The sequence below is a fragment of the Leptidea sinapis genome, chromosome 6 (genome assembly GCF_905404315.1).
Source record: "Leptidea sinapis chromosome 6, ilLepSina1.1, whole genome shotgun sequence".
NCBI classification, from domain to species: Eukaryota; Metazoa; Arthropoda; class Insecta; order Lepidoptera; family Pieridae; genus Leptidea; species Leptidea sinapis.
The window spans coordinates 2,481,797-2,509,647 of record NC_066270.1 but is presented as its reverse complement, the minus strand read 5'-3'; the positions used below and the strand labels follow the sequence as shown (position 1 = coordinate 2,509,647).

At 38.9% G+C, this 27,851-nt stretch overlaps 2 protein-coding genes across 3 annotated transcripts in view; both read left to right on the top strand.

The window, feature by feature from the left end:
* Nucleotides 1-27,851, top strand: part of LOC126964869 (serine/threonine-protein phosphatase 5) — a 415,601-nt gene that overhangs the window by 153,280 nt on the left and 234,470 nt on the right. The window lies entirely within an intron of this gene.
* On the top strand, nucleotides 611-26,753 carry LOC126964857 (post-GPI attachment to proteins factor 6). Of its 2 annotated transcripts, XM_050808177.1 has the most exons (5): nucleotides 611-1,054; nucleotides 1,791-2,039; nucleotides 16,465-17,217; nucleotides 17,339-17,610; nucleotides 18,026-18,174. In XM_050808177.1, the coding sequence occupies exons 1-4, from the start codon at nucleotides 769-771 to the stop codon at nucleotides 17,518-17,520; spliced, it is 1,470 nt and encodes a 489-aa protein (XP_050664134.1). In that variant the 5' UTR covers nucleotides 611-768; the 3' UTR covers nucleotides 17,521-17,610; nucleotides 18,026-18,174. The 2 variants fall into 2 exon arrangements, with proteins under 2 accessions (XP_050664134.1, XP_050664133.1); XM_050808176.1 differs by having other exon boundaries at nucleotides 614-1,054; nucleotides 16,465-17,610; nucleotides 18,026-26,753.

Sequence of the window (27,851 nt, the reverse complement as noted above, 5' to 3'; positions counted from 1 at the left end):
TGTATGAAGACAGTCAAGAGCATCAAAAGCTACATTAATGTACAAAATCCAACAGCATGTTTCTTTCTTTCTTAAATTCACAGTTTTTTCACACTATACTGGAATAGAAAACCGCTACGTCTTATGCATTTGAATTCGATTGCCGCATGTCGTATCTTTCTATCGCACTGCTCGGTGTATTGGATGAAAGAGTGCGACTACTCAGAAAATGTTCAATTAAATGCGCGCTCTCCAGGCTATAAATTATTGCTCCGAGAGCGGTCAGCGGAGCACTTCAAACTTGAAACTATGATAATTTGACCACTGAGAACAGACTGACAGTCTGACAGACTGAGAACAGTCAACAACAAGTTGGCAAGCAATGGTGCCAACATGACGGCAGGGGGATAACTTACTTGAATGGTCTTTATGTACTGGACGTTAGAGTATATTATATTAAATACTAAAGTGTATGCGGTAGAGTAATAGTGTTCTGTCATTCTGTGGTGTGAAGCTCTCCCTACAGAGCAGTATTAGATTAGGTACTTGTTACTGTTAGTGTAAATATATTCTTTGTAGTGTACTGTGTAATGTTTAAAGTTTGGACGGTTTTCCCCAGTTTCCTCTGTTTAAAATAAATATTAACATTAGATTATTAATTATATTACTATTTCAATAAAATAAACATGTGTTAAAATGGGTTCTAAGAGCTAATCTAAATACTTATTACAATTGAAAAATAGAAAGTACCTTACATTATAAATAATATTAATAATCAGTGCTTGTGAAATGAATTTTCATCTCCTTTTTCTGTTTATGTGTATTGTTGCTGGAAATAATGAAAAAGAGAAGGATTCTGAAGAAGATATAAAGCGGAAACGAATCATTGAACAGCTGACGAAAACCCGGACAGTTTTATTAGATGATTATCTATTAGTAACCAGACAAATTGCTATAGATGTTTTCATGTACAGAAGCTATCGTACAGTCTCGGTTATTAATTATAATATTATCACGGATGTTTCTAAAGCACAGTTTACATTTCAAGCTGAGGAGCTGCATTTAAATAACATCGGTATTTTTTTTTTATAATTTGCGTTTGTGTCTTTTGTCTTACTAAACGCAGCCTATCTACAGAGGATTGTGTATTTTAAGGAGTTTGTGTAAAAATTTTTTGTCTTGATGCAATACTTTTTATAAGGATTCAATTTAAATTGAAACAATTGAAACTGAACCCTCTTATTTTACTGAAAACATATCTCTTGGTCATGAAAGCATAAATAGTGCTCAGTCCTTTTTTAAAAATATATATTAGTCTTAGCTTCTCAAAGGCTTAATAATAGCCAAATAAATTTGATTCAAATTACTTAATTCATTCATATATCTGTATATCTCATCTAGCCTACCTCCATTATGAAACAAATCCAGCTGCTAAAATTTTCTACTAAGCTTAACCGTGGAATTAAAGAACATACTTTGTTCTCTAAATTGCTATTTATACATATTAAAGTAGTACATAATAATATATCATGAACTCTGGTCCGTGGATAGCTCGTTCTTACTTTCCATTCTTGGAATTATTTGAGTAATATTTTTATCAAAATTATTCTGAACATACTGAGCCCAGGAGGTTAAATCTTTAATGGGACAGGAATAACAGATGCTCATGAAAATGCAAAAATAAACACAATATTTTACATAGCTCATAGTTCATGATGATGTTATGATACTTCTGGCAGCAACAAGTTGGTATTAGCATAGTTTACCCTATCACAACTTAATCTTTTATACAGGCTGTATTTTATTTGCAGGATCATGTAGTCCTCAAGATGTTGTCATAAATATAAAACATGGGTCCTACCCAGCTCTTAATCCAGATGGTTATAACTTTCCAAAGGATTTTATCGACCCCTCTACTAGAGAAAAAATTCACAGTATAGAAACATTATCTAATGGAAAAAACAGGACATATACCATAGACAACCCGAAGCCTGGTGTTTGGTACGCCTTGGTATATGTCAAGTGGGAAGATCCGAGAGGACAGAAAGTTGAGCAGCAAGGTAATGTAATCATTTCCATTTATTATTGGTAAATATGTTAAACAAGACATGCTGATGGTTAAGTGCCTTTATGCTCTGCCCAATATAATGTAAGGCAGATCAGGATTGTTGTAAAACCCAAGAAGTCTGAGCAGCACAGATTAATAAATTTTTTATTAATAATTTAATAGTGTAGTGTGATGAAGTTATTACAAGCTAACCCTGATAGTAAATTTGTATGTGCAGTAGTATTCACGAACCGATACAACTCAGGGACCTTAATACATAAAAAAAAACTCTCACATCTTGTGGTTTTTGTGTTGCAAGAGAATGTAGGTGGAGGTGATAACAAACCATCCAGTAATAAACCAGTCGCAATAAATAGGCGACGCAGGTGAGAAGAGGCGATGCGGTGGGGGCACAGTATGCTTGTGGGAGATCTGAACTATTGAATTATGAGAATTTTATTTCATTCTGCCTAATAATTAATTCTTTTCAAATAGGTACAAAGTTTTTACATACATTTTAAAAGCATTCGTATCGCAATAGGTTTAACCCTGTACTTTACCCGGGGCGTAAAAAGAATAGGGGAGTCCCAGGCCCATGGGTGTCGTAAGAGGCGACTAAGGGCTTTTTAGAAGTGGGAGAGTCACGCTGCCGTCTTTTGACGTCATCACAATCGGGCCAGACTCGTCCGGGTTAATTACCACACTCGCACAGAATACCGGCGTGAAGTAGCGGCCTAGTGCCGCTATGTTTCGCATAGATTAGTGTCGAGGACCGGTGGCCTGTGGTTGGTCCCAATTGGTTGAGTCGCCAACGCGGCTCCCGGATGTGGATAGCCACATGCCGTCCTTATTGGATCTTCTGCTGACTACACATCCCGATGGTTACCAGGTCTTTGTTGACGCCCCTCTCGGAACGTCCGACCATTACCCCTGTCAGGAGTGTAGTGCGTATCCGACGCCAGCGACCCGCCGCGTTTGGCACTACAAGTCAGCAGATTGGGATAGGATGCGTTCCTTTTTTGCATCCTACCCTTGGGGCAGGGTTTGTTTCCCTTCGGATGATCCTAGTGCCTGCGCCGTTGCAGTAGCCGATGTGATACTACAGGGTATGGATATTTTTATACCAAACTCTGTAGTACCCATCGGTGGCAGATCACAGCCCTGGTTCGATGCGTCAGTTAAAGCAGCATCTGACTGCAAAAAACAGGCGTATCGAACTTGGGTTGCGGCGCTGGGCACCAAGGATCCGAACTGCACAGTTCTTAAGAGGAAATATAACCGTGCCTCCAGATTTTTAAGCGGCAAATCGCCCGTGCAAAGTAGAAACACGTCGTCAAAATTGGCGAGCAGCTTTCCAGTTACCCGACAGGAACACGCAAGTTCTGGTCGTTGTCGAAAGCTGCTCTTGGTAACTTCAGCCAGCCGTCCATGCCGCCGTTGCACATGAGGAATGACACCCTGGCCCATACGGCAAAGCCGACCCCCCCCCCCCCCTCCACCCGAATATGACAGCGGAACTAAAAAAGATTTTACCCCAGGAGGGTACCGGCTCTACCAGAGTTGGAGAATCCCTCCCCGGGCACTCTAGCTCGGGCTGCCCTTCGTATTCTGGGGAGGGCACAGAACCGCGCATGACCAAGGACAAACGAGGCAGTATCATTACGGCACCCCGCTCCACACTCAACGTGGACTTTTGCAATATCAGGGGAATTCACTCCAATTTAAACGCTGTCCACCACCACCTTGAAACGGCGCAGCCGGCCTTGTGTTTCCTTACTGAGACGCAGATATCTCGACCTACCGATACGTCATATTTAACGTACCCCGGGTACAAAATTGAGCACAATTTTTTGCCTCATGCCGGGGTATGTGTGTACGTTAGGGAGGATATCTGCTGTCGCCGTCTCGGCAATTTTGAGAGTAGGGACCTGTCCACTCTCTGGCTCCGCGTAGATTTAGAGGACCGCGTCCGCATCTATGCGTGTGTCTACAGGTCCCATAGTGGTAACGCAGAAACCGATGATCTCATGGGCTGCGTTCAAGCGGCAATTGACTACGTACTTGCACAGATCCCCTCCGCTGAAATCGTAGTCTTGGGTGATTTCAACGGGCACAATGCCGAATGTCTTGGATCACGTACCACAGACTACGCAGGGCGATCTGTGCATAATTTTGCATCGGCGTATGGTCTGTCCCAATTGGTTGAGTCGCCAACGCGGCTCCCGGATGTGGATAGCCACATGCCGTCCTTATTGGATCTTCTGCTGACTACACATCCCGATGGTTACCAGGTCTTTGTCGACGCCCCTCTCGGAACGTCCGACCATTGCCTGGTCAGGAGTGTAGTGCCTATTCGACGCCAACGTCGTAGACCACCAGCGATCCGCCGCGTTTAGCACTATAAGTCAGCAGATTGGGATAGGATGCGTTCCTTTTTTGCATCCTACCCTTGGGGCAGGGTTTGTTTCCCTTCGGATGATCCTAGTGCCTGCGCCGTTGCAGTAGCCGATGTGATACTACAGGGTATGGATATTTTTATACCAAACTCTGTAGTACCCATCGGTGGCAGATCACAGCCCTGGTTCGATGCGTCAGTTAAAGCAGCATCTGACTGCAAAAAACAGGCGTATCGAACTTGGGTTGCGGCGCTGGGCACCAAGGATCCGAACTGCTCAGTTCTTAAGAGGAAATACAACCGTGCCTCCAGATTTTTTAAGCGGCAAATCGCCCGTACAAAGTCAAAACACGTCTTCAAAATTGGCGAGCAGCCTTCCAGTTACCCGACCGGAACACGCAAGTTCTGGTCGTTGTCGAAAGCTGCTCTTGGTAACTTCAGCCAGCCGTCCATGCCGCCGTTGCACATGAGGAATGACACCCTGGCCCATACGGCAAAAGAGAAAGCCGATCTCTTGTGCACTCTTTTCGCCTCCAACTCGAATCTTGACGACAACGGAAAAACACCGCCGACCATCCCGCGGTGTCAGAGCTCTATGCCGGAAGTACAGTTCAGACAGAAAACTGTTAGGCGAGCTCTGTTTTCGTTGGACGTCAGGAAGTCGAGCGGGCCGGATGGCATTTCTCCAATTGTGCTTAGAACGTGTGCCCCTGAGTTGACGCCGGTGCTAACGCGTTTATTCCGGCACTCTTATTCTAAAGGCGTAGTTCCTGACTCATGGAAGTCTGCCCTTGTCCATCCGATCCAAAAAAAAGGAGACAGTTCGGATCCGGCAAACTACAGGCCTATTGCTATTACCTCCCTGCTCTCCAAAATCATGGAGAGCATAATTAGCCGTTAGCTCTTGGTATACCTAGAGGGTCACCAGTTGATCAACGACCGACAATACGGGTTTCGCCATGGTCGGTCGGCAGGTGATCTTCTGGTATACCTGACACATGGATGGGCTGCGGCTATTGAAAGCAAGGGGGAAGGCCTGGCAGTTAGCCTGGATATAGCGAAGGCCTTTGATCGGGTATGGCACAAGGCGCTCCTCCAAACTTCCATCATTTGGGCTTCCCGAGAGCTTGTGTAAGTGGTCCTCCAGCTTACTCACTGGGCGTAGCATACAGGTCGTTGTCGACGGATATTGCTCGAACCCGAAGCCCGTGAATTCTGCAGTGCCCCAAGGCTGTGTGCTGTCTCCCACGCTGTTTCTTCTGCATATCAATGATATGTTGGACACCTCCAACATTCATTGCTATGCAGACGACAGCACTGGTGATGCCATATACACGGGCCGTGCAGGTCTCTCTCGGGATTTCGTCGACCAGTGCCGGGAGAAACTTGTGTCTTCTATCGAGTCCTCCCTTGAGAAGGTCGCGGAATGGGGAAAATTGAACCTTGTCCAATTTAACCCCCAGAAGACTCAAGTTTGCGCGTTTACCACTAAAAACCCCATTTGTCGTATCACCGCTCTTCGACAACACTTCCCTGAAAGCCTCGCCTAGTATCGGAATACTGGGTCTCGAAATCTCGAGCGATTGCCAAATTCGTGGTCATCTGGAAGGCAAAGCCAAATTGGCTTCAAAGAAACTAGGCGTCATTAATAGAGCAATACTTCAAGCCGGCCCACATACTAGCGCTCTACAAAGCGCAGGTCCGGCCACACATGGAGTATTGCTGTCATCTCTGGTCTGGCGCACCCCAGTATCAGCTCGATCCATTTGACCGCGTGCAACGCAGAGCAGCTCGAATTGTCGGGGACCCAGTGCTCTGTGAACGGCTGGATCACTTGGCGTTGCGTAAAGACGTCGCTTCATTCTTCCGCATTTATCACGGGGAGTGTTCCGAAGAGCTGTTTAACCTGATTCCTGCCGCCGAATTCCACCTTCGCACGACACGCCACAAGTTAGGATATCATCCTCACCATCTGGATGTGTGGCGGTCCTCCACAGTGCGGTTTTCAAGGAGCTTTCTTCCACGTACTACAAAGCTGTGGAATGAGCTTCCTTGTGCGGTGTTTCAGGGACGATACGACATGGGTACCTTCAAAAAAAGCGCGTACACCTTCCTTAAAGGCCGGCAACGCTCCTGTGATTCCTCTGGTGTTGCAAGAGATTGTGGGCGGCGGTGATCACTTAATAACAGGTGACCAGTACGCTCGTTTGTCCTCCTATTCCATAAAAAAAACCGTTTGCGCGTTCATCACTGAGCCCCCGGTTCGATACTCGCCCGCCAAGTACCAATGTATTTTCTGTTTTCAAATTCATATGTACGTTTAATTGACGCTTTATAAGGTTGGCAACACTCTTGTGCTTCCTCTTGTGTTATAAAAAGCTTTGGTGATCACATATCAGGTGAACCCGTATATGTTGTCCTTCCTCTTCCATAAAAATGGTACCTAAGTCGTGTAGGTGAGTAGGTGTTCATATTAAAATTTAATAGGTAAATGTTATATCAAAAGGGTGTTAAGCTTTTAGGGCAACCTGCAAACTAAATAGATTTCCATACGCGTCTTCAGCTAAACTTGCGTGAATCAACGCTAGTAGAGATGTTGTTTTTATTTGGTGCCGCACTCTTCAAGTACTTTTGTAACACACAGTAGTGGTACATCAAATCCGAGCGCAATGTGAACTAAATTGTCTCTATTGCACACATTGGCTTGATTGTCGTTGCTTCCGACCCACTTGCACTGTTTGTCGAAGCTATTCAATTGTTAAAGGCCCTCGCCCACGGCCTCTGCGGTATTTAGGTTAAATATAATCCGTATAAAATACATTCAAAGTATATGGTAGGATTCTCCTTCCTCCGCACGCTCTCCTAGTGCCCTCGAATGATTTTACATATTTCGTTATAAAAATATTGTACCTTATATAATTTTCTATATTATATATTATCTTATTCCATATCATGTTGTCGGTGTTCCAATGCTGCCAAATGCATATATTTTATATGTATATATCCTCGTATAGTAGCCATTCTCGCCAGCTTCGCTGGGCGAATTTTAAAAGGAAATATATTAATGAAGGAACGTTGGAATTCGAAAAATAAGTAGCCATAAACCATCTAGGATAAATTTCGCCTCGAATGGTGGTAGTTTCATGTCGATACCATCAGTGGTTTAGGCGTGATTGAGCCTCAAACAAAGACCATCTTCATTATATATATAGATAGATAGATATATGTCTCATTACGGCAGCGTAAGAAACGTTTTTGTTCGACGTTTTTTTTCCAAACTTAGTTTGCAAACCCGACTACGAAGAAATTGTCTATTCAATTTTCGGCTTAATATATATCCTATGACACTTACAAATAATGTAACGGCTTTTTATCGGTTACAGATTCCAGATCCAGAGATAACCCCCTTATAACATTACAAACTATACCTGTTAGAATATGCAATTTATGATTGCTGTTTCCTCCCAATGAAACGTTTCCAGTTCGCACCGGTTATTACTTAAGGATCCTGATAATTCAGATTATACTAGCTTACACCAATTTGAGTCGACGCTTAAGGCGACACTAAATGCCGGCGACCTTGAGCGATATGACTTCACGGCTCCTATGTAACAAACCCAATATTATCAAAATTCTTGCGTCGAAAATGTAACATTTTAACAGGCGCAAACAGCTTAATTGCCTACAATCCTCATAATTGATTACTAATCTGAATAAATGTACCTACACCAAAAAAGTAAAAGCTATAAGAACAACTTTTATGAGAGTAGTATACTAAACAGATGCATCATTCCGAGAAAAAACTTGTTTAACTGCAAAGAAAACTGGTATTTCATAATAGCTCTGGAGCATTAAGTTTAACCAACAGCAAGCATTAGCCTACAAGTAAGACTTAAGGGTATGTGTAACAGGATAAAGTAGTGTTCATAGCTCCAAATGCTATATTTTCACCACCAAACTTGTCTAAAAACACCTTGTTTGCGTGTTTTCTGTATACCCTTCGCCTTAATCAATCATTAGGAACTGTCTATCATTACGAATGATTTTCACGCACGCATTTCACAAGTGTCATTATACTCTTATGCCCTTTAACCAAATTGATCGCGCAGCCAAGCGCAGTTATGTAGAGTGCTGTATGCTTACAGTCTTGGTTTTGTCTATCTATAATATTAATTATAACCTCTATTAACTATCTTTCATGGTATCTTAAACCTATTTTATCCGTGGTGTTAACATAAAAAAACTAATAATAATAATAACATAAAATGGTACTAAACAATTTGTTGTTTTTAAAGTGATAACCCTCACTTCTAGGATTGATACACAAATAAAATTTGAAATACAAAATTTTATGAACGATAGTAACAACCTGAGAGTTGAACAAAGCATACAAGATTCTGTGACTATATGTCGTGGGTTCGAGTCCCGCATCGATCATAAAATTTTGTTTTTCAAATTTTATTTGTGTAAAATGGTACTGTTCAGCATAGGTCTTTATTTTTAAAGGAATAGGAGGACAAACGAGCGTACGGGTCACCTAGTGTTAAGTGATCACCGCCGCCCACATTCTCTTGCCACCAGAGGAATCACAAGAGCGTTGCCGGCCTTTAAGGAAGGTGTACGCACTTTTTTTGAAGGTACCCATGTCGTATCGTCCCGGAAACACCGCACAAGGAAGTTCATTCCACAGCTTTGTAGTACGTGGAAGAAAGCTCCTTGAAAATCGCACTGTGGAGGACCGCCACACATCCAGATGGTGGGGATGATATCCTAATTTGTGGCGTGTCGTGCGAACGTGGAATTCGGCGGCAGGAATCAGGTTGAACAGCTCTTCGGAACACTCCCCGTGATAAATGCGGTAGAAGACACACAATGAAGCGACGTCTCTACGCAACGCCAAGTGATCCAGCCGTTCACAGAGCACTGGGTCCCCGACAATTCGAGCTGCTCTGCGTTCCACGCGGTCAAATGGATCGAGCTGATACTGGGGTGCGCCAGACCAGAGATGACAGCAATACTCCATGTGTGGCCGGACCTGCGCTTTGTAGAGCGCTAGAATATGGGCCGGCTTGAAGTATTGCCGAGCTCTATTGATGACGCCCAGCTTCTTCAAAGCCAATTTGGCTTTGCCCTCCAGATGGCCACGGAATTGGCAATCGCTCGAGATTTCGAGACCCAGTATTCCGATACTAGGCGAGGCTTTAAGGGAAGTGTTATCGAAGAGCGGTGATACGACAAATGGGGTTTTTTTAGTGGTAAACGCTCAAACTTGAGTCTTCTGGGGGTTAAATTGGACAAGGTTCAATTTACCCCATTCCGCGACCTTCTCGAGAGAGGACTCGATAGAAGACACAAGTTTCTCCCGGCACTGGTCGACGTTTTCCCGAGAGAGACCTGCATGGCCCGTGTATACGGCATCACCAGTGCTGTTGTCTGCATAGCAATGTATGTTGGAGGTGTCCAACATATCATTGATATGCAGAAGAAACAGCGTGGGAGATAGCACACAGCCTTGGAGCACTCCAGCGTTCACGGGCTTGGGATTCGAGCAAAAACCGTCGACAACGACTTGTATGCTGCGCCCAGTGAGGAAGCTGGAGGTCCACTTGCATAAGCTCTCGGGAAGGCCAAATGATGGAAGTTTTGAGAGGAGCGCCTTGTGCCATACACGATCAAAGGCCTTCGCTATATCCAGGCTAACTGCCAGGCCTTCCCCCTTGCTTTCAATAGCCGCCGCCCATCTATGTGTTAGGTATACCAGAACATCACCTGCCGACCGACCACGGCGAAAGCCGTATTGTCGGTCGTTGATCAACTGGTGACCCTCTAAGTATACCAGAAGTTGGCGGCTAATTATGCTCTCCATGATTTTGGAGACATGAGTTTTTCATGGTTCACGTTCTAAGCACCATTGGAGAAATGTCATCCGGCCCGCTCGACACCTGACGTCCAACGAAAACAGAGCTCGCCTAACAGTTTTCTGTCTGAACTGTACTTCAGGCATAGAGCTCTGACACCGCGGGATGGTCGGCGGTGTTTTTCCGTTGTCGTCAAGAGTCGAGTTGGAGGCGAAAAGAGCGCACAGGAGATCGGCTTTCTCTTTTGCCGTATGGGCCAGGGTGTCATTCCTCATGTGCAACGGTGGCATGGAGGGCTGGTTGAAGTTACCGAGAGCAGCTTTCGACAACGACCAGAACTTGCGTGTTCCGGTAACTGGGTAACTGGAAAGCTGCTCGCCAATTTTGACGACGTGCTTTGACTTCCAAGCACAAGCTCCCCAAGATTTTCCACAATGTCCGATCTATAGCTTTCCTTGATTAAATTGCAGCTGCCACTTTTTAAATGTCGCCCGATCTTCTTTTGTTTTGGCTCGGACGTAACTCTTGCCAACTTTTTTGCCCATTTGGCTTTTTTTAATCTTTTCATGTAGAGTAGAGTACTTTTTTGTTTTTCTTCCTTACTGTTTTGAGTATTACTTTATCCTCTATGCTGTGTTTAAAGTTTCTAGCGGTTTAAATTTTTGGTTATGGATATATTAAAACACTACGAGATATATAAATTAAATGTAATTCGGCAACCATATTGACAATATCCTCAAAATTTCGAAATTTAGATAGGTATTAAGTATCTATTTATTTTGAATACATCTATGTTTTTTCACATATATAGGCCCAAAATTGTATGGAATGGTTTCGGTCGCCTGCGTATAATTTTGACTTTGATGAATACGGCTGGTCACCCGTGAGAACGTCGGGGTTTGATTTTTATAACATAAGAGTGTATGAAATAACAGTTTTAAGAAATACTAGGAGAAATTGTTATTGTATTGCTGTGCTTATGTCAAAAAATGTTCAGAATCTGGCCTCTTTTCGGAAACAAATGAATGTAGTGGCTCTGGCGGTCTCAATCCCATGTTCCATTCCTTGCAATGTAAGAAAGAAAGAAAGAAAAACATTTATTTCACAAAACATTCACAGGATACACTTAATATAAAAAGATAAAAGTACAAAAAAAAACAAAAAGCAACGTATTTAAATAGTAAGAGATTTAATATTGGAGAGTTCCTGTGCAGTGCAGGAAATGGGTCACTGACTCAGGATTATCTGTGACACGGCCGTGGCTATGATACAGCACTGATTTTCAGCGGTGCCCGTTTAACTTTGGAGATACAGTGCGCTCGATATATAGTAAATAATTCCTAATAATAATATATACATAAAATTCAATACAAAATAGTCGATAATAAAATATTTAGATGTTTTAAAATAAACTAATACTAATACTACTATTAAAAGAAACCTATATCAACAAACATATATCTATAATACTGGAGAACACCTATATTTTCACCACCAATGCTCCCAAAGATGATCTTGTTTTTGCCGTTCCAAGAATCGTGACTTACATTTCCGGCGAAAATTATCGACGGTTCGTAATTCACGAAGAGGAGGTGGAAGATTATTCCAGCATTTGGCTGCATTGTAGCGAAAACTTCCTCTAAATGCAGCACTATGGTGTTTCAAGACAGCCAGTCCATATTGCGAGGCTCTTGTTAAATAAGTGGCGTTGAGATCCCCTAGCCAAGACAATTTACTGTAGAGGTAGTATGGTGTTTTGGATTTTATCACACCGAAAAGCATAACTGCAAATTGAACTTTTCTGCGGCAACTCATTTTAAGAACACCGGCATCGTTCAAAAACGGAGTTATATGGGATCGGGCAGGTATGTCCCAGCAGTAGCGTGCACACGCGTTTTGTACACGTTGTATTGCCTTCCTAGAGCGAGCCAGTAATCGATCCCCATACACCACGTCTCCGAAATTCAGTTTTGACAAAATAAGTGAATCGCATAATCTAAGACGTAACTGAGTACTAATGTAATTTCTTATACGATAAAGTGTTTTAAGTCGATAGTAACAGTTAGCTATAGTTTTATTCACATATTTTTCGAACCTCAAACTCTCGTCAAAAATGATGCCTAGATTACGAGCCTCAGAAACACGTTCTATACTTTTATTTCCAATTTTAATATGGAGATTTAGGTGCTCAGTCTTTTCTAATTGAGAAGGCGTCCCCAGTAGCATGTATTTCGTTTTCTCAGGGTTCAGTACCAATGCATTTCTTTCTGACCATTCTGCTATACTATTAAGATCGTTGTTTAATTGCTCTATAGCCAAGTGTGCGTGATCGGGATGGAACGAAATGTACAATTGAAGGTCATCAGCATACATATGGTAGCGGCAGTATTGTATGTTCTGTACTACATCCGCACTGTACAGAATATATAGCAGTGTGGACATACGACGTTTAATGATCCATTAACAACACTTGTCAACAACTGTAATCAATTGATACCGTATAATTAAATGCAGCTGGAAACGAAAAACGGTTTTGTGACACAATATAATATTAATAATAGTATAATATCGACACACTTTTACACAAATTATCTTGCCTCAAACTAGGTATAGCCTATGGTACAAGACAATGATATATTTATTACAAAATACTTACTCAAACACATAAACATCCATTGACTCGGAAAGAAACATTCATCATATAAATGTTTGCACCTACCGGGATTCCAACCCGGGACCTCTAGCTCAGTAGGCAGTTTCTCTGGGCTATAATTCGATAGTGGAATAACAACGATTTTAAATGTTGCAGCGACGCATATCTAATTTAGATACATACCAAAACTATACATGTTATTTTGTCGTTTCGCGGGATCCATTGTTTCGTTAATCATTGACGGTAACAAAGACTATGTTTAGGTATATTATATGTTCTAAAGCATATGCCTTTTGAAAAGTAGTACAAGCTTTAATTATGTTAATTACAGATAAAGCGATTGTATTTATTTATTTATTAAGGCTTTAGTTGGTAACTAGATACATAATTTTACATATACGAAAAGGTAAACATCAATAAGTGTTACTATTTACATATCTAAATTAAAGGTATGCACATCGTTACTAAACTAAAAAACTAATGCTAAAAACAAATTAGAAAAATAACAATAATGAATTTACTATAAATACTAATTACATAGTTACTAATCTATATTTAAGCCTTTTAATGACAAGGACACCTGTTTTTTTATAAAAGTTAATATTTGAAAATACATCGATGTTATTATCTAATTTAAATATTTTATTATAACTTATACATATGAGTTGAATGGGAGAGTTTAATCCGTAGTTATTTCTATAAAATTTAATAAATATTGGGAAATAAGTACCTATTCGACAATTAAATGACGGTACACAAATGCCAATATTTTGAAGAATATCTGGACAGTCTATTAGGTTGTTTACGAGTTTGTAAAGAAAAATCAACTGGGCCGCCTTTCTACGCATTTCCAGGGAATCAATTTCATGATTATTAGCCTTTTTTTGTAATCATAAATATGATAGGTTTTATCGATATAACTGAGTTATAATCTTATTGTTTAGATAAATTATGCGGCTAGGTCTTTCATATTGTTAACAACACCTGTTTTAACTCAAATTTTACGGAATGCTAACACATACTTTTTTGACTGTTATATATTTTGGGCTTGGACTTAGTATGGTGTCACAGGAGTTGAGATGTAAATGTTATTAAAGCTGGTAGATATTGAATCTCTGATCATAATGCTACCATTGTTATTAAAGATAATTGGTTTTGAGAAATTATAAAAAAATGTTTCTAACCTCAAATCAGATAAAATGCGAAAATGGAGTGGATAGAAGTCTGAACGATCATCGGAAACGATTTACAGAGGTGAATGACACAAATGGCATATGGAGGTCGAATATTGATAGCCAACATTTAGAATTCAATGACGAGCAGTCGAGTTTAATTGTTAATAACATAATCTACATAGGCCCAAAAATAAATACTTTGCAGAGGATGCCGGCTAGATTATGGGCACCACAACGATGCCTATATCTGCTGTTAAGCAGTAACGTGTAAGCATTACTGTGATTTAGCCTGAAGGGCGCCGTAGCTAGTGAAATTACTGGGAAAATAAGACTTGACAACTTATGTCTCAAGGTGACGAGAGCAGTTGTAGTGCCGATCAGAATTTTTGGGTTTTTCATAAATACTGAGCGACACTGCATTATAATGGGCAGGGCATAACAATTACCATCAGCTAAACTCCCTGCTCGTCTCGCCCCTTATTTTTATGAAAAAAAAACTTATGTGTTTGATAGTTAAATATTGATCGCCCGTATTTGAATCCGAGAAGTCGACTCTCAACAATTGATCCCAGGATGTCATTTTCTACATATTATTATGAGTTTGTTTTTATAACAACCTAGAAATGTGCTTAGAAGAAAGTTAGCGTAACCAGTTATCGTGGGCGAGTACACTAGAAGAACTTAGGAAGTAAAAGCGAGCGAAGCGGTCTTCAGACTTGTGTCATACCCCGACTCGGACAGGTTTGGTGAAAGGGCCATGCCCGCCATCCCCTTTGTGGTTTGTTTTTAAATATGGGCACTGCGGACAGGGGGCTTCTACTTGGCCTTTTAAGGCGAAGAGTAAGCAGAAAACACGAAAACATGGTGTTTTAAGACAAGTTTTGTGGTGAAAGTATAGCATTTCGAGCTATGAACACTATTTAATCCTGTTACACATATCCTTAAGTCTTATTTGTAGGTTGCTAATGCTTGCTGTTGGTTGTATATAACACTGCAGAGCCTTTTTGAACTACCACTTTTCTTTGAAGTTAAACAAGTTTTTTGGCATGGCGTGACGCATTTTTTTTGTACTTCTCTGAGAAAAGTTATTCTTATAGTTTGTACTTTTTTGTGTCGTTCATTTATTCAGATTAGTAGTGAATAACGAGGATTATAAGCATATAAACTGTTTTCCACGCAAGAATTTTGAAAATATTGGCTTTGTTACATAGATGGCGGGCCGGCAGCCGTGAACTCATATCGCTCAAGGTCGCTGGCATTTAGTGTCGCCTTAAAGCAACTTTTATGTTTTGAAATTAGGTTACATTATTTTGATTTTCAATTGAATGGTGTGTTATCTTTTCATGGGAGTGGTGCCAGGAGAGAGGACATCTCCCCCCTTTCCCCTTTCACTCCCCCTCCACCTGCGACAAGATATAAATTTTTTACCTTTAAAATATTTTATATGCTGTTAAACAGACTTTTGTTGGCTGTTTAACACTCTTTGTTTAATTTTAACATTGATTATTTGCTGTAATTAAAATTATTCGCGTTTATTTTCTTCGTAGATGTAGCAATTGTATAAAGTAATAATTTGCAGCAGAGCTATGTATCAATATCAACAACTCTGCCGGATCTGCGCCATATATTTCACAAAAATATGTGTGTGGAAAAGCCGAATGAAAATCCATTTATCTGCTCGTTATAAATCCAATTCCAACGTACCTACTCTTATCTTAATTTATTGTTGATTAAGCTGGTGATTTATAGTCTGTGGGCCAATGCTTGTATAAATACCTACACTTATCTCAATAAATGCACGGAAATTCAAATTAAACCGCTCTTGCCGCCTCTTGAACTTCATGTGACATTAAAGTAAGTTCGTCACACTCACTGTCTTCGCTTGAATTCATTTTGTCACATACAATTAATTTTGGAAATATACTAAAATAACAAACAATAATAATTTTTCCTCCTTTAAAGTGTTCTTATGGATTTTCCTACAACTTTTGCAAGCCGCTGCTCGCATGTAATAATTGACCAGTACAGCAATTCCGATTTATCTCGAAGAAGGTTGTCAAAATAATACTCAAATCTCCAAGCATGTTTGAGATGATATCGGCTAGTAATTTAAATATAGTATAATAATAATTTCGGTTCATTTTTGTAATATTCGCGACAAATTTTCATGAATATGTTTCTCAACCTAATTTTAAAAGGAAATGCTTATCAGATGAATAAATACCAAATGCGCGTTGCAATATCACAGTACCTAAGCCAAACTTTCGCTCATCTCTTAAGATCCGTGCGGGGCGTTATACCAGCAATTTTCAACTTATAAAAATGAGTCTGTAAGAATAGATTTATTAAAATTACAGGTTTGGTCGCCAATTGCCGTACAATATTGTACACCGACTTGCAAGTGAAAAGGGAAGAAGATATTGAAATAATAGATTGCTACAATGATATACCTCTTACAAAAATTCCAGTTCTATACAAATGCATGGCCAGAGATACCACGGATTCTCTCACATTAGTTTTTGAAGTTAATGATGTAGTTGCGAATAATACAAGCGAATTCCTAACATTTCAAATACAAACATTTTCTATACCATCAGATGAAAATTATTTAGTGTACTGTAAATACAGTCCAGGTTTAAATTTTGTCAATACGGTAATCTCTTTCAATCCTGCACCGAATTCCTGGCATTATATTAAAATAGACTACATAAATGGTAACGCGTCCAAAATAGCGGATTGCGAATCTTACACCGGGGATTCAGTGGATGAAGTAAATAAAACTGTAGTTGATCTCATGCGGGACGATAAAGGACGATTTTTTACGTTCGATTATGGATTACCAACAACTGATTTACAAGATGCAACTAGCTTAGTAAATATTACGTCCAATGAAACGAAAAGTTTGAGATTTAAAGTGAATCAATTCTTGGATATTGGTGGGAATTTGGCCATCGAAGCAAGCGTCTTGATGAGTCTGAAGTATTTTATGGGATACAAGCGACAGTTCGTGAATGAAACGCTGCTAACTTTTACAGAAGATGATAAGTTTTTTAAGGTGGTTATTTGTATGGAAATAGATAAACCCTCCATACCTTTAGAAACTGGAAAGTGTAAGTTTAATGATAACGTTAAGCCGGCCCTGTTTGTTTTGAACAGTACAGATTCAGATTCAATATATGACAAAGTAATTATTCCGTATCCCGAAAGTGGTACATGGTATCTTACTTTCAGACTATTTGGTGACAAAGTTGTTTGTCCCTGTCGTAAATTCGATAATGGGACAAAATACTACGTTGAAACGAATCCGTCCAGAAGAGTTGAAGGTACAGATATACTCGCGAATGACACAAGAGAAGGAGGAACAGAAGGCAATGCAACTGTGGTGCTGTCTATTTCGTCAACTTCGTGCATAAATGGAAGATGCAGTAATGACGGAGCTTGTGGTTTGAATACTTTTGGAGGGCTTGTTATGTCCTTTTGCTCGTGTTCAGCTGGTTTCGGAGGTAAGTAAAGCGATTTTAATATGCAGTAGATAGCATTACAATTATTATTATTCGTATCTTTCGCTTAAATGTCATTGTTTGTGGCTGCGTTGCGTGAAAGGGCGTACTGGTGGCTGGGTAATCGTGTCGCCAAGAACTCTGCGTTTTTAAATTTTAAGTTGTCGTATATATTTATAATAAAATTGTGAAACTGTTTATAAGAGTGACAATGACTTTCAGGCTACTTCTTTTCAATAAAGATTGCTTTCGAAGTGGTGATAAATGGTAACGTGTGGGTACTTTTGCTATTCATAAGTGTAATTTTTTGACCTCCGCTAATAAATCAATAATGATTTGAATTGATTTTGATTTGCTTTAAATAAATAAGAAGTCGAAATTGAGACAAAGCACTTTTAACGGAAAAAAACCATTTCAGGTTGGGACTGCTCAGATGATTCGAGAATGGACACCAAAATTTACATGCTCGTTTCGGTTCTGCTGCTGACTCTCAGCAATATTCTATTCCTGTTCTCCATATACGCTGCTTGTATCCGCTACTACTACACCGAAGCAATGATGTACGCCTTTACCATGGTCTTCTCGACGTTTTACCATGCTTGCGATGCCCCTGCCCAAGTCGCATACTGCATAGTTCGAGGTAATATTCTACAATTCGGAGACTTCTACTGTGGCTTAATGTCCTTTTGGGTCACTTTACTTGCAATGTGCATTATTACAGACAAATTACGGTCTTCTTTACAACTCATTGGTGCTATCGTTGTTGCTTTATTAACAACGTGGAATATGCATTCGTTTGTGTCATTTTTATTACCAGTGGCGGTCGGTGTGACGGTATTGCTGATATCCTGGTACTTGGACTACAGAAAGACCAAGCGAATGTTGTATCATTCGTCGTACTATAGGCGGTATTTTCCGTTGGGTGTTATTTTAGTATCGGTCGGGCTGATAAGTTATGCTTTTCTGCAAACTGAACAGAACTACAAGGTCGTGCATTCGTTGTGGCATATGGTTATAGCGGTGAGTGTGGTATTCTTGTTGCCAGATATAAAAAGAAATGACGCGAATCCATTCGTGCCGAGTCCAGGTTTTTGTTGGCAACCACTGTGTATGATTTTTAGAAAATCTCCAAGTCAATAACGGTTTATAAAACTAAGGGCGATAGAGATAAGTGACTAGACATGAGCGAGATATAATCACTAATTATACTAGGTATTTGTAAACAGAAAAAATAAAGTTAAATAGTTAGTCTGTAAGAAATTAATTGCCATTTATTTCTGAGCTTATTAGCCCCTTTTGGCAGAGCATTATTCGTACTTGTATTCCTTTTAATGTTGGAACCCTATGAAACGTCACATAACACATCCTATACCTTGTTTAGATTGATGTTTTTAGGAAGTTTATAGGACCAATGGATATATTGTGGCATTTATATGAACAATTTATTGAAATTAGTAGTAAAGTTATGTATTTTAATGGGTACCAAACTTGATAAGTACTAATTCATGAATTTTTAACATTGTAAATCTGCATAATATTATATAATATGCCGTTATTATTTTAAATGTTTTAATAAAAGTGACACGTATACTATACAGTTATAGGTAAGTGATTCTATTTTCTGAATGTCTCACGGCAAACTACGTGTTTTTAGACGTCGGATTTCTTTTAGTTGCCTTTTGCACTTGGTGTAGGCTAGACGCTCTCAAATGAATTGGATTTATACACAGAAAGGTGTCTTTTACACCTTTTTAGCTAGAGAGTTAGTTGCGTCATTCACTTTGACTCTGCAGTGTCCTAACCCTTACGAGACCGTCTTACACAAGAAGTACGTACTTTGCTGTCTAAATTTGAAATATATAAAAATGATGTGGTGTCGTGGGACACCAGGTAGGAACGAAGTTTCTTCGGCTAATGTAGAATCGACACAAATTGCAAAAAAAAATCGTGCTCAATTAGGTATTATACACTACTCGCTTGTGTATGCGACTGCACTTTTTTCCACGGATTTTTTCTTACGGTTTTACTATCACATTTTTTTCAGTTCGGTCGCGCAGCAAAGTCCCTATCCCCTCCAAGCCTGCCGTAAGGAACTTCGTTCCAAAATGTAGAATATTGTAGCAAAAATGTTTGTAGCTAATAAGTGTTAAGTGTTTCATATTATGTTCCGTTAGTTAACTAGTCAATTATACAACACGCAAGCTATCTCTTTTCAAATAGATAGAAAGAAATATATATATTTATTCGCCACAAACAAATTTTTACATAATAATATACTAGAGAAATCACAAACAAACCAAATTAGTAATATACTATATATATATGAAGTGTTTGTCACAAATTGGTCACACATAATTTGACGCTGATTAGTTGTGCAACCAACCCTGATCTAGTGTGACCAACAAATAGATTATTTAACATATAAATATGAATTGTGTGCAGCTAGCCTTGCCATAAATATTGTTACGAGAAAATATATTTTGTATAAAACGTTAATAATTCTAGTGTCCGTTAGTTACTTCATACATTAAAAAATATTTGAATATGAACCTCAGATAACATGATCTCCTTTAGCCTCAATACAACCCTTTAAAAGTTATGGCCAGTTATCTACAATTGAAACCGCCACTCTCTCCATGGGAAAATTCTTCACTGCCAATCTTATGGATCGTTTTAGGGACTCAAATCGTCATGGCGCTTAGAGCGTGCAATATTTTGTAAATCTAACTGTAGATCCAGTGGATTAAGACCAGATGAAGTCATAAATGTTCGTTTCCAAATACGCTTGTGTGGGTCAGTCTTTATAATCCGGTGCTGAAAGGACCATTTTTTTTATGGAATATGGGGTTGCTATGAGGTTGAACCACCTTTTCAAGAATCGTATATTTGTATACCAGTGTCGATGATATTATGATAAATATGGCACAGTCACTCCTTGATAGCTAACACACCACTTAACCGTCGCTAAAGTCGGATAATGCCAACATTGTACTCTGTTGTCTAAGTGGGAAGTTCCCTTGAGCAAAAACTCGGCTAATCTGCTTTTAAAATGTTGCTCGAAACCTAAATAATTTTTCGTAACCGATTAAAAGGTTGTTTTGAGTTTCTTCTTCGTCGTTACACTCTTGACAGAGCGGTTGTGGTCATCACGAAGTGAAATCTTTTGGGATAGATGCGATTCGCCCCACGAGAATTCGCCACTTTTCCCTGCTGGCCGATAGTCTGGTGCACTCGTTCAATGGAACGCCCACAGCAGAATTAATTTGGTCGGTCCATCGCATAGGCGACCTTCCTCGCCCTCTGGTGCTCTCTACTTTGCCCTGCACGACGCTCAATGCTCTCACTCTCCCGGGAGACGTATGCGAAGAACTTAAGAATTTGACTGTATTAACACCGAAAGGCGATGTTTTATGTCAAGTTCTTGGAGAATGGAGACGTTGGTGGTTTTGAGTTTACCACCCTATTATTAATAAACTGTCGGTTAAACATTGACCAGTGCATCTCTTTAAATTACCAAGTCCTAAGTTATCAGTGGACACAATGAATTAATATTAGATGGACAGGTTCTAAATTAAAACGCATTATAACTGTTTTCTATTTAAACAGTATTTATGGCCTAAGACTAAGTATACTTTTACAAGGCTACTGTGGAAAATAAAATAATAATCATGGAATTGAAACATACATGAATTAAATGAAATATAATATACTAAATATACTCAACAGATTTTTAATATACACATTATATTAGGTCACTAACATGTCGTTTATACATTTATTAAAGTAATTATCATATTGTGTTATAATATTTTATGATGGTATGCACATGTGACAATATTATACTCAAATGCTACAAATATAATTTGTTTTATATTATTAAGGCTTCTCACGCACTGGCGGCTATAAATTCGGGGATATGTAAGCAAACGCTTGCTAACCCACGACCCGGTCGGCATTGGCGTTCTAAATGTAAACTAACAAAAACTTAGATATTTGTTCGGGCCTTTACAATTATTTGACGGGGCAATAAATTAGTAATATAGCTGTGCTTCATTCTACCCTACAAAATCTAGGTACAAATAATGATTATTTTGAACTGAAATACCTTTGCGCCCACGCCATTTCATCTCCGCTGACTTCTGAGGCTTATTACCAAAATAGAAAGCCGAAGTTTCGCTCGAAACGAAAGAACGACGAACTTCAAAGTAAATCCTATTCCAAAGCACTTCGGATCTGAAGTGCGGACAGATTTCGATACGCAACCATAGACATAATTATAAAAAGTGAAGTTGTAGTTACGACCTTATTAATCTCAAACAACGAAAAAGTAAATGTCAAGTGAATTTGGGAATAAGGTAAACGAAAGACAAAATGTCTGATTGCGAACTTCGTATCAATCTTCTGATCCGAAACACTTTCGTAATAGGAAAACGTACGATCCGTCAACCGAAACTTCGTATTACGATTTTCGTAATAGAGCACCGGCTCTCGCCGCTTACATACGAATCTGTATTAGTAGGTAGCTAAGATAATTAATATCTATTTGTTAGATATAATTATTAAAAGCTCTAGAATGGCATATTTATATTATTAAATTAAATATATAACAAGTTAAACACTTACAGACATTAATTTTAAGTGCGTTATATAAATGAATTATCCTACTGTTGTCAGCAAAATCCATTATTTACATAATATTAATGAAATAGTGAAATAAGTTATTTAAGCTTCGATTTATTTTGTTAAATCATTCCATATTATTGTGGTTGTGTCCCTTGTTGTATACTACTACTATTTCGTTATTCATATCAAAGACTTCTATGTATATATTAGACAATAACAATTGTGTCGCAAGTTCGTGCGGGCGGGCAGGCATGGAGTATATGTCTTGCAAATCTCCTCCTTAGTCGTTCACTCTTGACAGAGTGGTCGTGGTTGCATGATGAGACTGTAGGCTTCTCACAGGAACTGAACATACACACTTCCATACCGCTCCATCTTCCAATGTGAGTGCATAGCCATCAAGGAAGCCGCCAGAGCAATATTAAGAAGGAAAGTACATGGCCACAGAATCAGAATTCTTTCTGACAGTAGGGAAACAGGAGCCCCTATACCATACCATACCTTACCAGCCCTGGCAATGCGGCATCACTTGCCACGATCTTCAGCGTTACGGGAACATTGGACTATGGTGGTTTGTGTCGCAGCCTTTATCAGGTCTGTCCGCGTAGGTGACCGACCTCGTGACGGCTTGCCTTCCACACGTCCTTGGACGACGAGTCGTTTCATGGAGTTTTGGTTTCGTGTAACGTGCCCAAAGTACTTGAGGATTCGTATTTGTACATAGTCTTGCAAACGCAGATGTTACAATAATGACAATGTTTTATTGGTCATTTTAAACAAAATCGGTGTTAGTTTATTTTGTTGAAAACGATGTTCGCGGCTTACAAAACAGTGCACTTGTCTTCTCGCTTGCTCGCAGTGGACCAAAGAGTATAATAATATATAGGGAAAAGAGAGCTCTCTCTACGCATTATGAGCTGTCTGTTTGAGAACTAGCGCCATCTGGAGATTAGCCCCGAAAATAACTATATATAAGCTCTAAATTATAAAAATCATTTTTATGTGACGCAATTAAATAAGTAACTCTACTTTTTAATGTAGGTATTGCAATTTTTGTTATAATAAATGTTGAAATTGCGCGGAGAGTTAGTTATTTAATGTTGTCACAACATAGAACATAAAGGATAGATTTAGTAGTGGATTAAATATGAAAAATGGAACACGAGAGTTACATACATGCGCAAACGCTAGAAGTAGCCGCCATTTTATGACAAGTGGGCAGTGACATAAATAAAGAAAAGTTGAAAGGTTTCAAAGCGAGTGACAGCTGACAAAGCTTTCATTTTCGGGCCAACTAATAGATGGCACAGTCTTCTGAAAACGTCACTTTAAGGCGTCTGTCCCACCCCTGCAGTGGACTTAACGAGTTGCGGCGTCGGAACAAACTCAGTGGGCAATTATTTAAGGCCATAGAGCTTGTCTAGTAGTATACATAGTCTTTGATTCCTATTACTCACTATGCAAAGATTATTTTGCAACGAGTTTGCAACTATAAGGTACTCAATTCTGCAATATTTTAATATAGTTTATTACATGAATTAACTTTTGTTATTCTGTTCCCTCTATTTTGAGAATTATGATTGAATTATTAGGTATATTTTACGCTATGTTTAGATAAGGCTGCGTACAGATTACTTTGCGACAATATGTGCAATATATATTTAGTGTAACGAAACTGTGTACGAGTCCGATTCGCACTATACAGGTATAGAAATGAAATGAATGAGAAAAAGTGTAAACCTAATACAATAGTAGATTGTTAACCTAGGGTCGAAAGAATCAGTTCCCGAGGTACCTATTTAGACGCCCGAGCGCAGCAAGGGCGGCTATAGTCCGAGTAGGAATTGATTATTTTACCCGTGTTAAGCACTTTACTTTTCATTTCGAATATGAGGAAGATAAAAGTAGTTGTTTATCTAAACTATTTATTGATAATATATAATAATATTAGTAGTGCCTATTTAAAATTAGTTGTCATATAAGGACAATTTATGTCGACTTTTTAAATTTTAAATATGGAATTCACCGCGTAATTGTTGCTGTTTATTCCGCTCAAAGAAGTTTACGCTATGTTCACACTGGCTGTTTAGAAAGTCACATGACAACAGTTCTATTTTCAAAGTTCATTCCGGCCCTTAGTTGGGAAGTAATTTGTATGAGTTTTTCTCTCTATGCAGGGAAGCAGCATTTTCCACCCAATAATCAGATCAAAACAACATTACTTTCCGAGTATGAGAAATGAAAAATAAATTACTTATACACGCATGAATTATGTGCGGTGTATAAGGTTATAAAAATTCGCATTTCGATACTGTGAATTGTGATATAATATATAAAATAGCTTTTTAATTTTTATATTCACTGACGCTAGGCTCAATAGTGTTTTTTTTAAATATTGACGTACAATAAACAACTAGACTAGGGAGTCTAGTAGTTTCGCCTATTAAAAGTTGTCAAAAATATTGTTTGGGCTATGTCGTTGACTTGTCGGTTCTCCCCATTTCTGATTCGATCTCGCAGGGAAACTCCGAGCATAGCCCTCTCCATTGCCCTCTGAGCGACCGTGAGCATTTTCGGGGATATTACGTACCTATATATTGACTCGGGGCAAGTTTAACCCCTGAACTGACGGTCGTGTGATTCTCTCTCTCTCCTTCTCTTACCAGTAGTTGGCCACTGTGCATAGGATGCCGGCAATATGGGTGGGTAACACAACAATTTTTCTGCCTTGAAGCAGTTGTTACAGTAGCAGGCACTATTTGTGCCTCGTTTTCAAATTGAAATGACTGGGCTTGTGGGCAGTTACCATCAGGTAACTAATAGCTCATCTCGTGACATTTTAAGATCGATAAACATAATCAAATAATACGTATACAATAACTTTTACAGATAATATTAAAAACATTCATTCCAATTAACACTTTATTCAGTAGCAGTAATGTTCAAAGTCTATTGTATACGCTCATAAGAAGCTAATAATTGATTGTGGTGCGAAAGAGACGTCCGCACATTTCGTCGGCGATGCATTTTGTTTTAGCAATTGAAATGTTATTATTAAGCAAAATGATTAAAACCGTCATTTTAGTAACATAATTTTGTTAATTTAAAAGGGCACTTACCTGGAATACGACACTATCCATTTTAAGTTTGGATATGCTGTTATTTGGACATTTTTTCACTGAAATCTTTGTTATTGCGTGGCGTTGTATTCTAAGCGCGGTCATAACACAACTGAACGGAAACTCTGCGTAGGCATAGTTTTGCTTCATACAATTTTTAAGTGTGAGTAAAGTTGTTTATTGTACGTTAATGTGTTTAAATCAATATATTAGATTGTAACGTCCATACTGTTCTGTCTGTGTGCCTTATATTGTAATACATTATTCAACTTCACTAACATTCACCTAAGTAATAAATACTTGTACAATATGCCATAGGTTATATACTCTTTACAGAAAAACATCTGTTTGTCTAGGAATCATCCGCACAGCCTTATGGTGTTAGATGACCTTATCTAGTCAATCAAGTGCTATCTTTTCCAGACAAACCCGCATTATAAACATACTCATAGTATTTATAACGTTTCCGATATTTTTCAATAGTTTAACTAATTTTATGAGAAAAGCAAAATATTTTTTGGGAAATTATTAATTAATGATGAAAATATAATATAAGGTACTAGTGACTCACAGTGAGTAGCTCTCTCTCTCTCTCTCTATATATATATATATATATAGTACTAAAAGATAATATAAGCTTCTAATGACGACCCACTCGTCGCTCGCGTCTCCTCCTACCTAGAAACCAAACTTACTTACATAATATTAAAGAAAGTGAAGTGAAAGAACTGTTCATAATAATGTTTTTTATGTGTTTGTCAATAATATTTCATAATATCAAGAATTATTTTGTAAAATATTCTTCCTGTCAATAACGTTCTATATTATGTATAGAACGTAATTGCTCCCTGTTGTTAACTATAATGAAATTGTTTCACAGCAGAACTGTCAAACCGTGCGTCAATAAATTCTCTCGTAGAAAATATGTCCAAACTTAACAAATATTGGAATTTAAAATAATTATGGGTCTCAAATCGAAATAAAATCTATCCTATCTCTCATATTGGATTAAACTGCACTAGATTATGTAGGTAATCCCCATTAAAATCCGTTCGTTAATTTAGGAGTCCATCGCGGACAAACAACGTGCCAAGAGAGCAAAATATTAAGATATAGGTTAATTAACGAGTCGAGAATAATTAAGTTTAATTTTTTTCGTGGCAAAGAACAACCGACTCTTAAAATTATTAAATACCTACTTATTTCAAATTCTCAAACTATATAATTTTAAAGTTCCATGACTATTAATTCATTACATTCTGTTAAGATTATTTTTCAAAGTATATCTGTTAATAAGTTTAAGAATAATGTTTACTTGTGCATATTTGTATACATAAATCATGTTGTCTTAGTTTATAATTATTATATTGTTGTATCATGTGATAATAAAACCAAAAGTTAAGAAATGTCATATTATTTACATTCACCAGTGGGAGGCTCCTTTGCACAGGATGTCGGCTAGATTATGGGTACCACAACGGCGCCTACTTCTGCCGTAAAGCAGTAATGTGTAAGCATTACTGTTTCGGTCTGAAGGGTGCCGTAGCTAGTGAAATTACTGGGCAAATGAGATTTAACATCTTATGCCTCAAGGTGACGAGCGCAATTGTAGTGCCGCTCAGAATTTTTGGGGCTTTTGAGAATCCTGAGCGGCACTGCATTGTAATTACCATCAGCTGAACGTCCTCCTCGTCTCGTCCCTTATTATCATAAAAAAAACAATAATACGGCTCCCAAGTACAAGCTACTTCCGATTTCACTGCATACAATGTAGAGCGGCGAGCAAAAAATATAAACTTTGTGCCTCGCAAAAAACATATAATTTGGATTGTATTGGTGCTTTTGTTATGCCTCATGAAGTCATTCCATCTTAGGTCGATGGCCGCAAATAATTCTCCTTTTTTTTATGGAAAAGGCGAGAAAAGACACGAGCGTACGGGTCACCTGTTGTTAAGTGATCACCGCCGCCCATAATCTCTTGCAACACCAGAGGAATCACAGAAGCGTTGCCGGCCTTTAAGGAAGGTGTACGCGTTTTTTTTGAAGGTACCCATGTCGTATCGTCCCGGAAACACCGCACAAGGAAGTTCATTCCACAGCTTTGTAGTACATGGAAGAAAGCTTGAAAACCGCACTGTGGAGGACCGCCACACATCCAGATGGTGGGGATGATATCATAAATTGTGGCGTGTCGTGCAAAGGTGGAATGCGGCGTCGGCATTAAACGTACTTAATTACGATATGATTGATGTTAAAAAAGTTTACACGTGCTGAGCACTTTATTATGTAGGTATTGAATAAGATTGAGCTGTAACGTGCGATATAAACACGGGATTATAATCCGGAAGAAAAGAACATAAAGCTCATGCTCACCACAGCTTATATGACCATAACGACATTTATAATTACATATACAAACAAACAAACAATTCAGTAGTGCGTATTATACCAGTAAATATTGCATAAAATATAGAAGTACCTAAGATGAAAACATGTAAATGG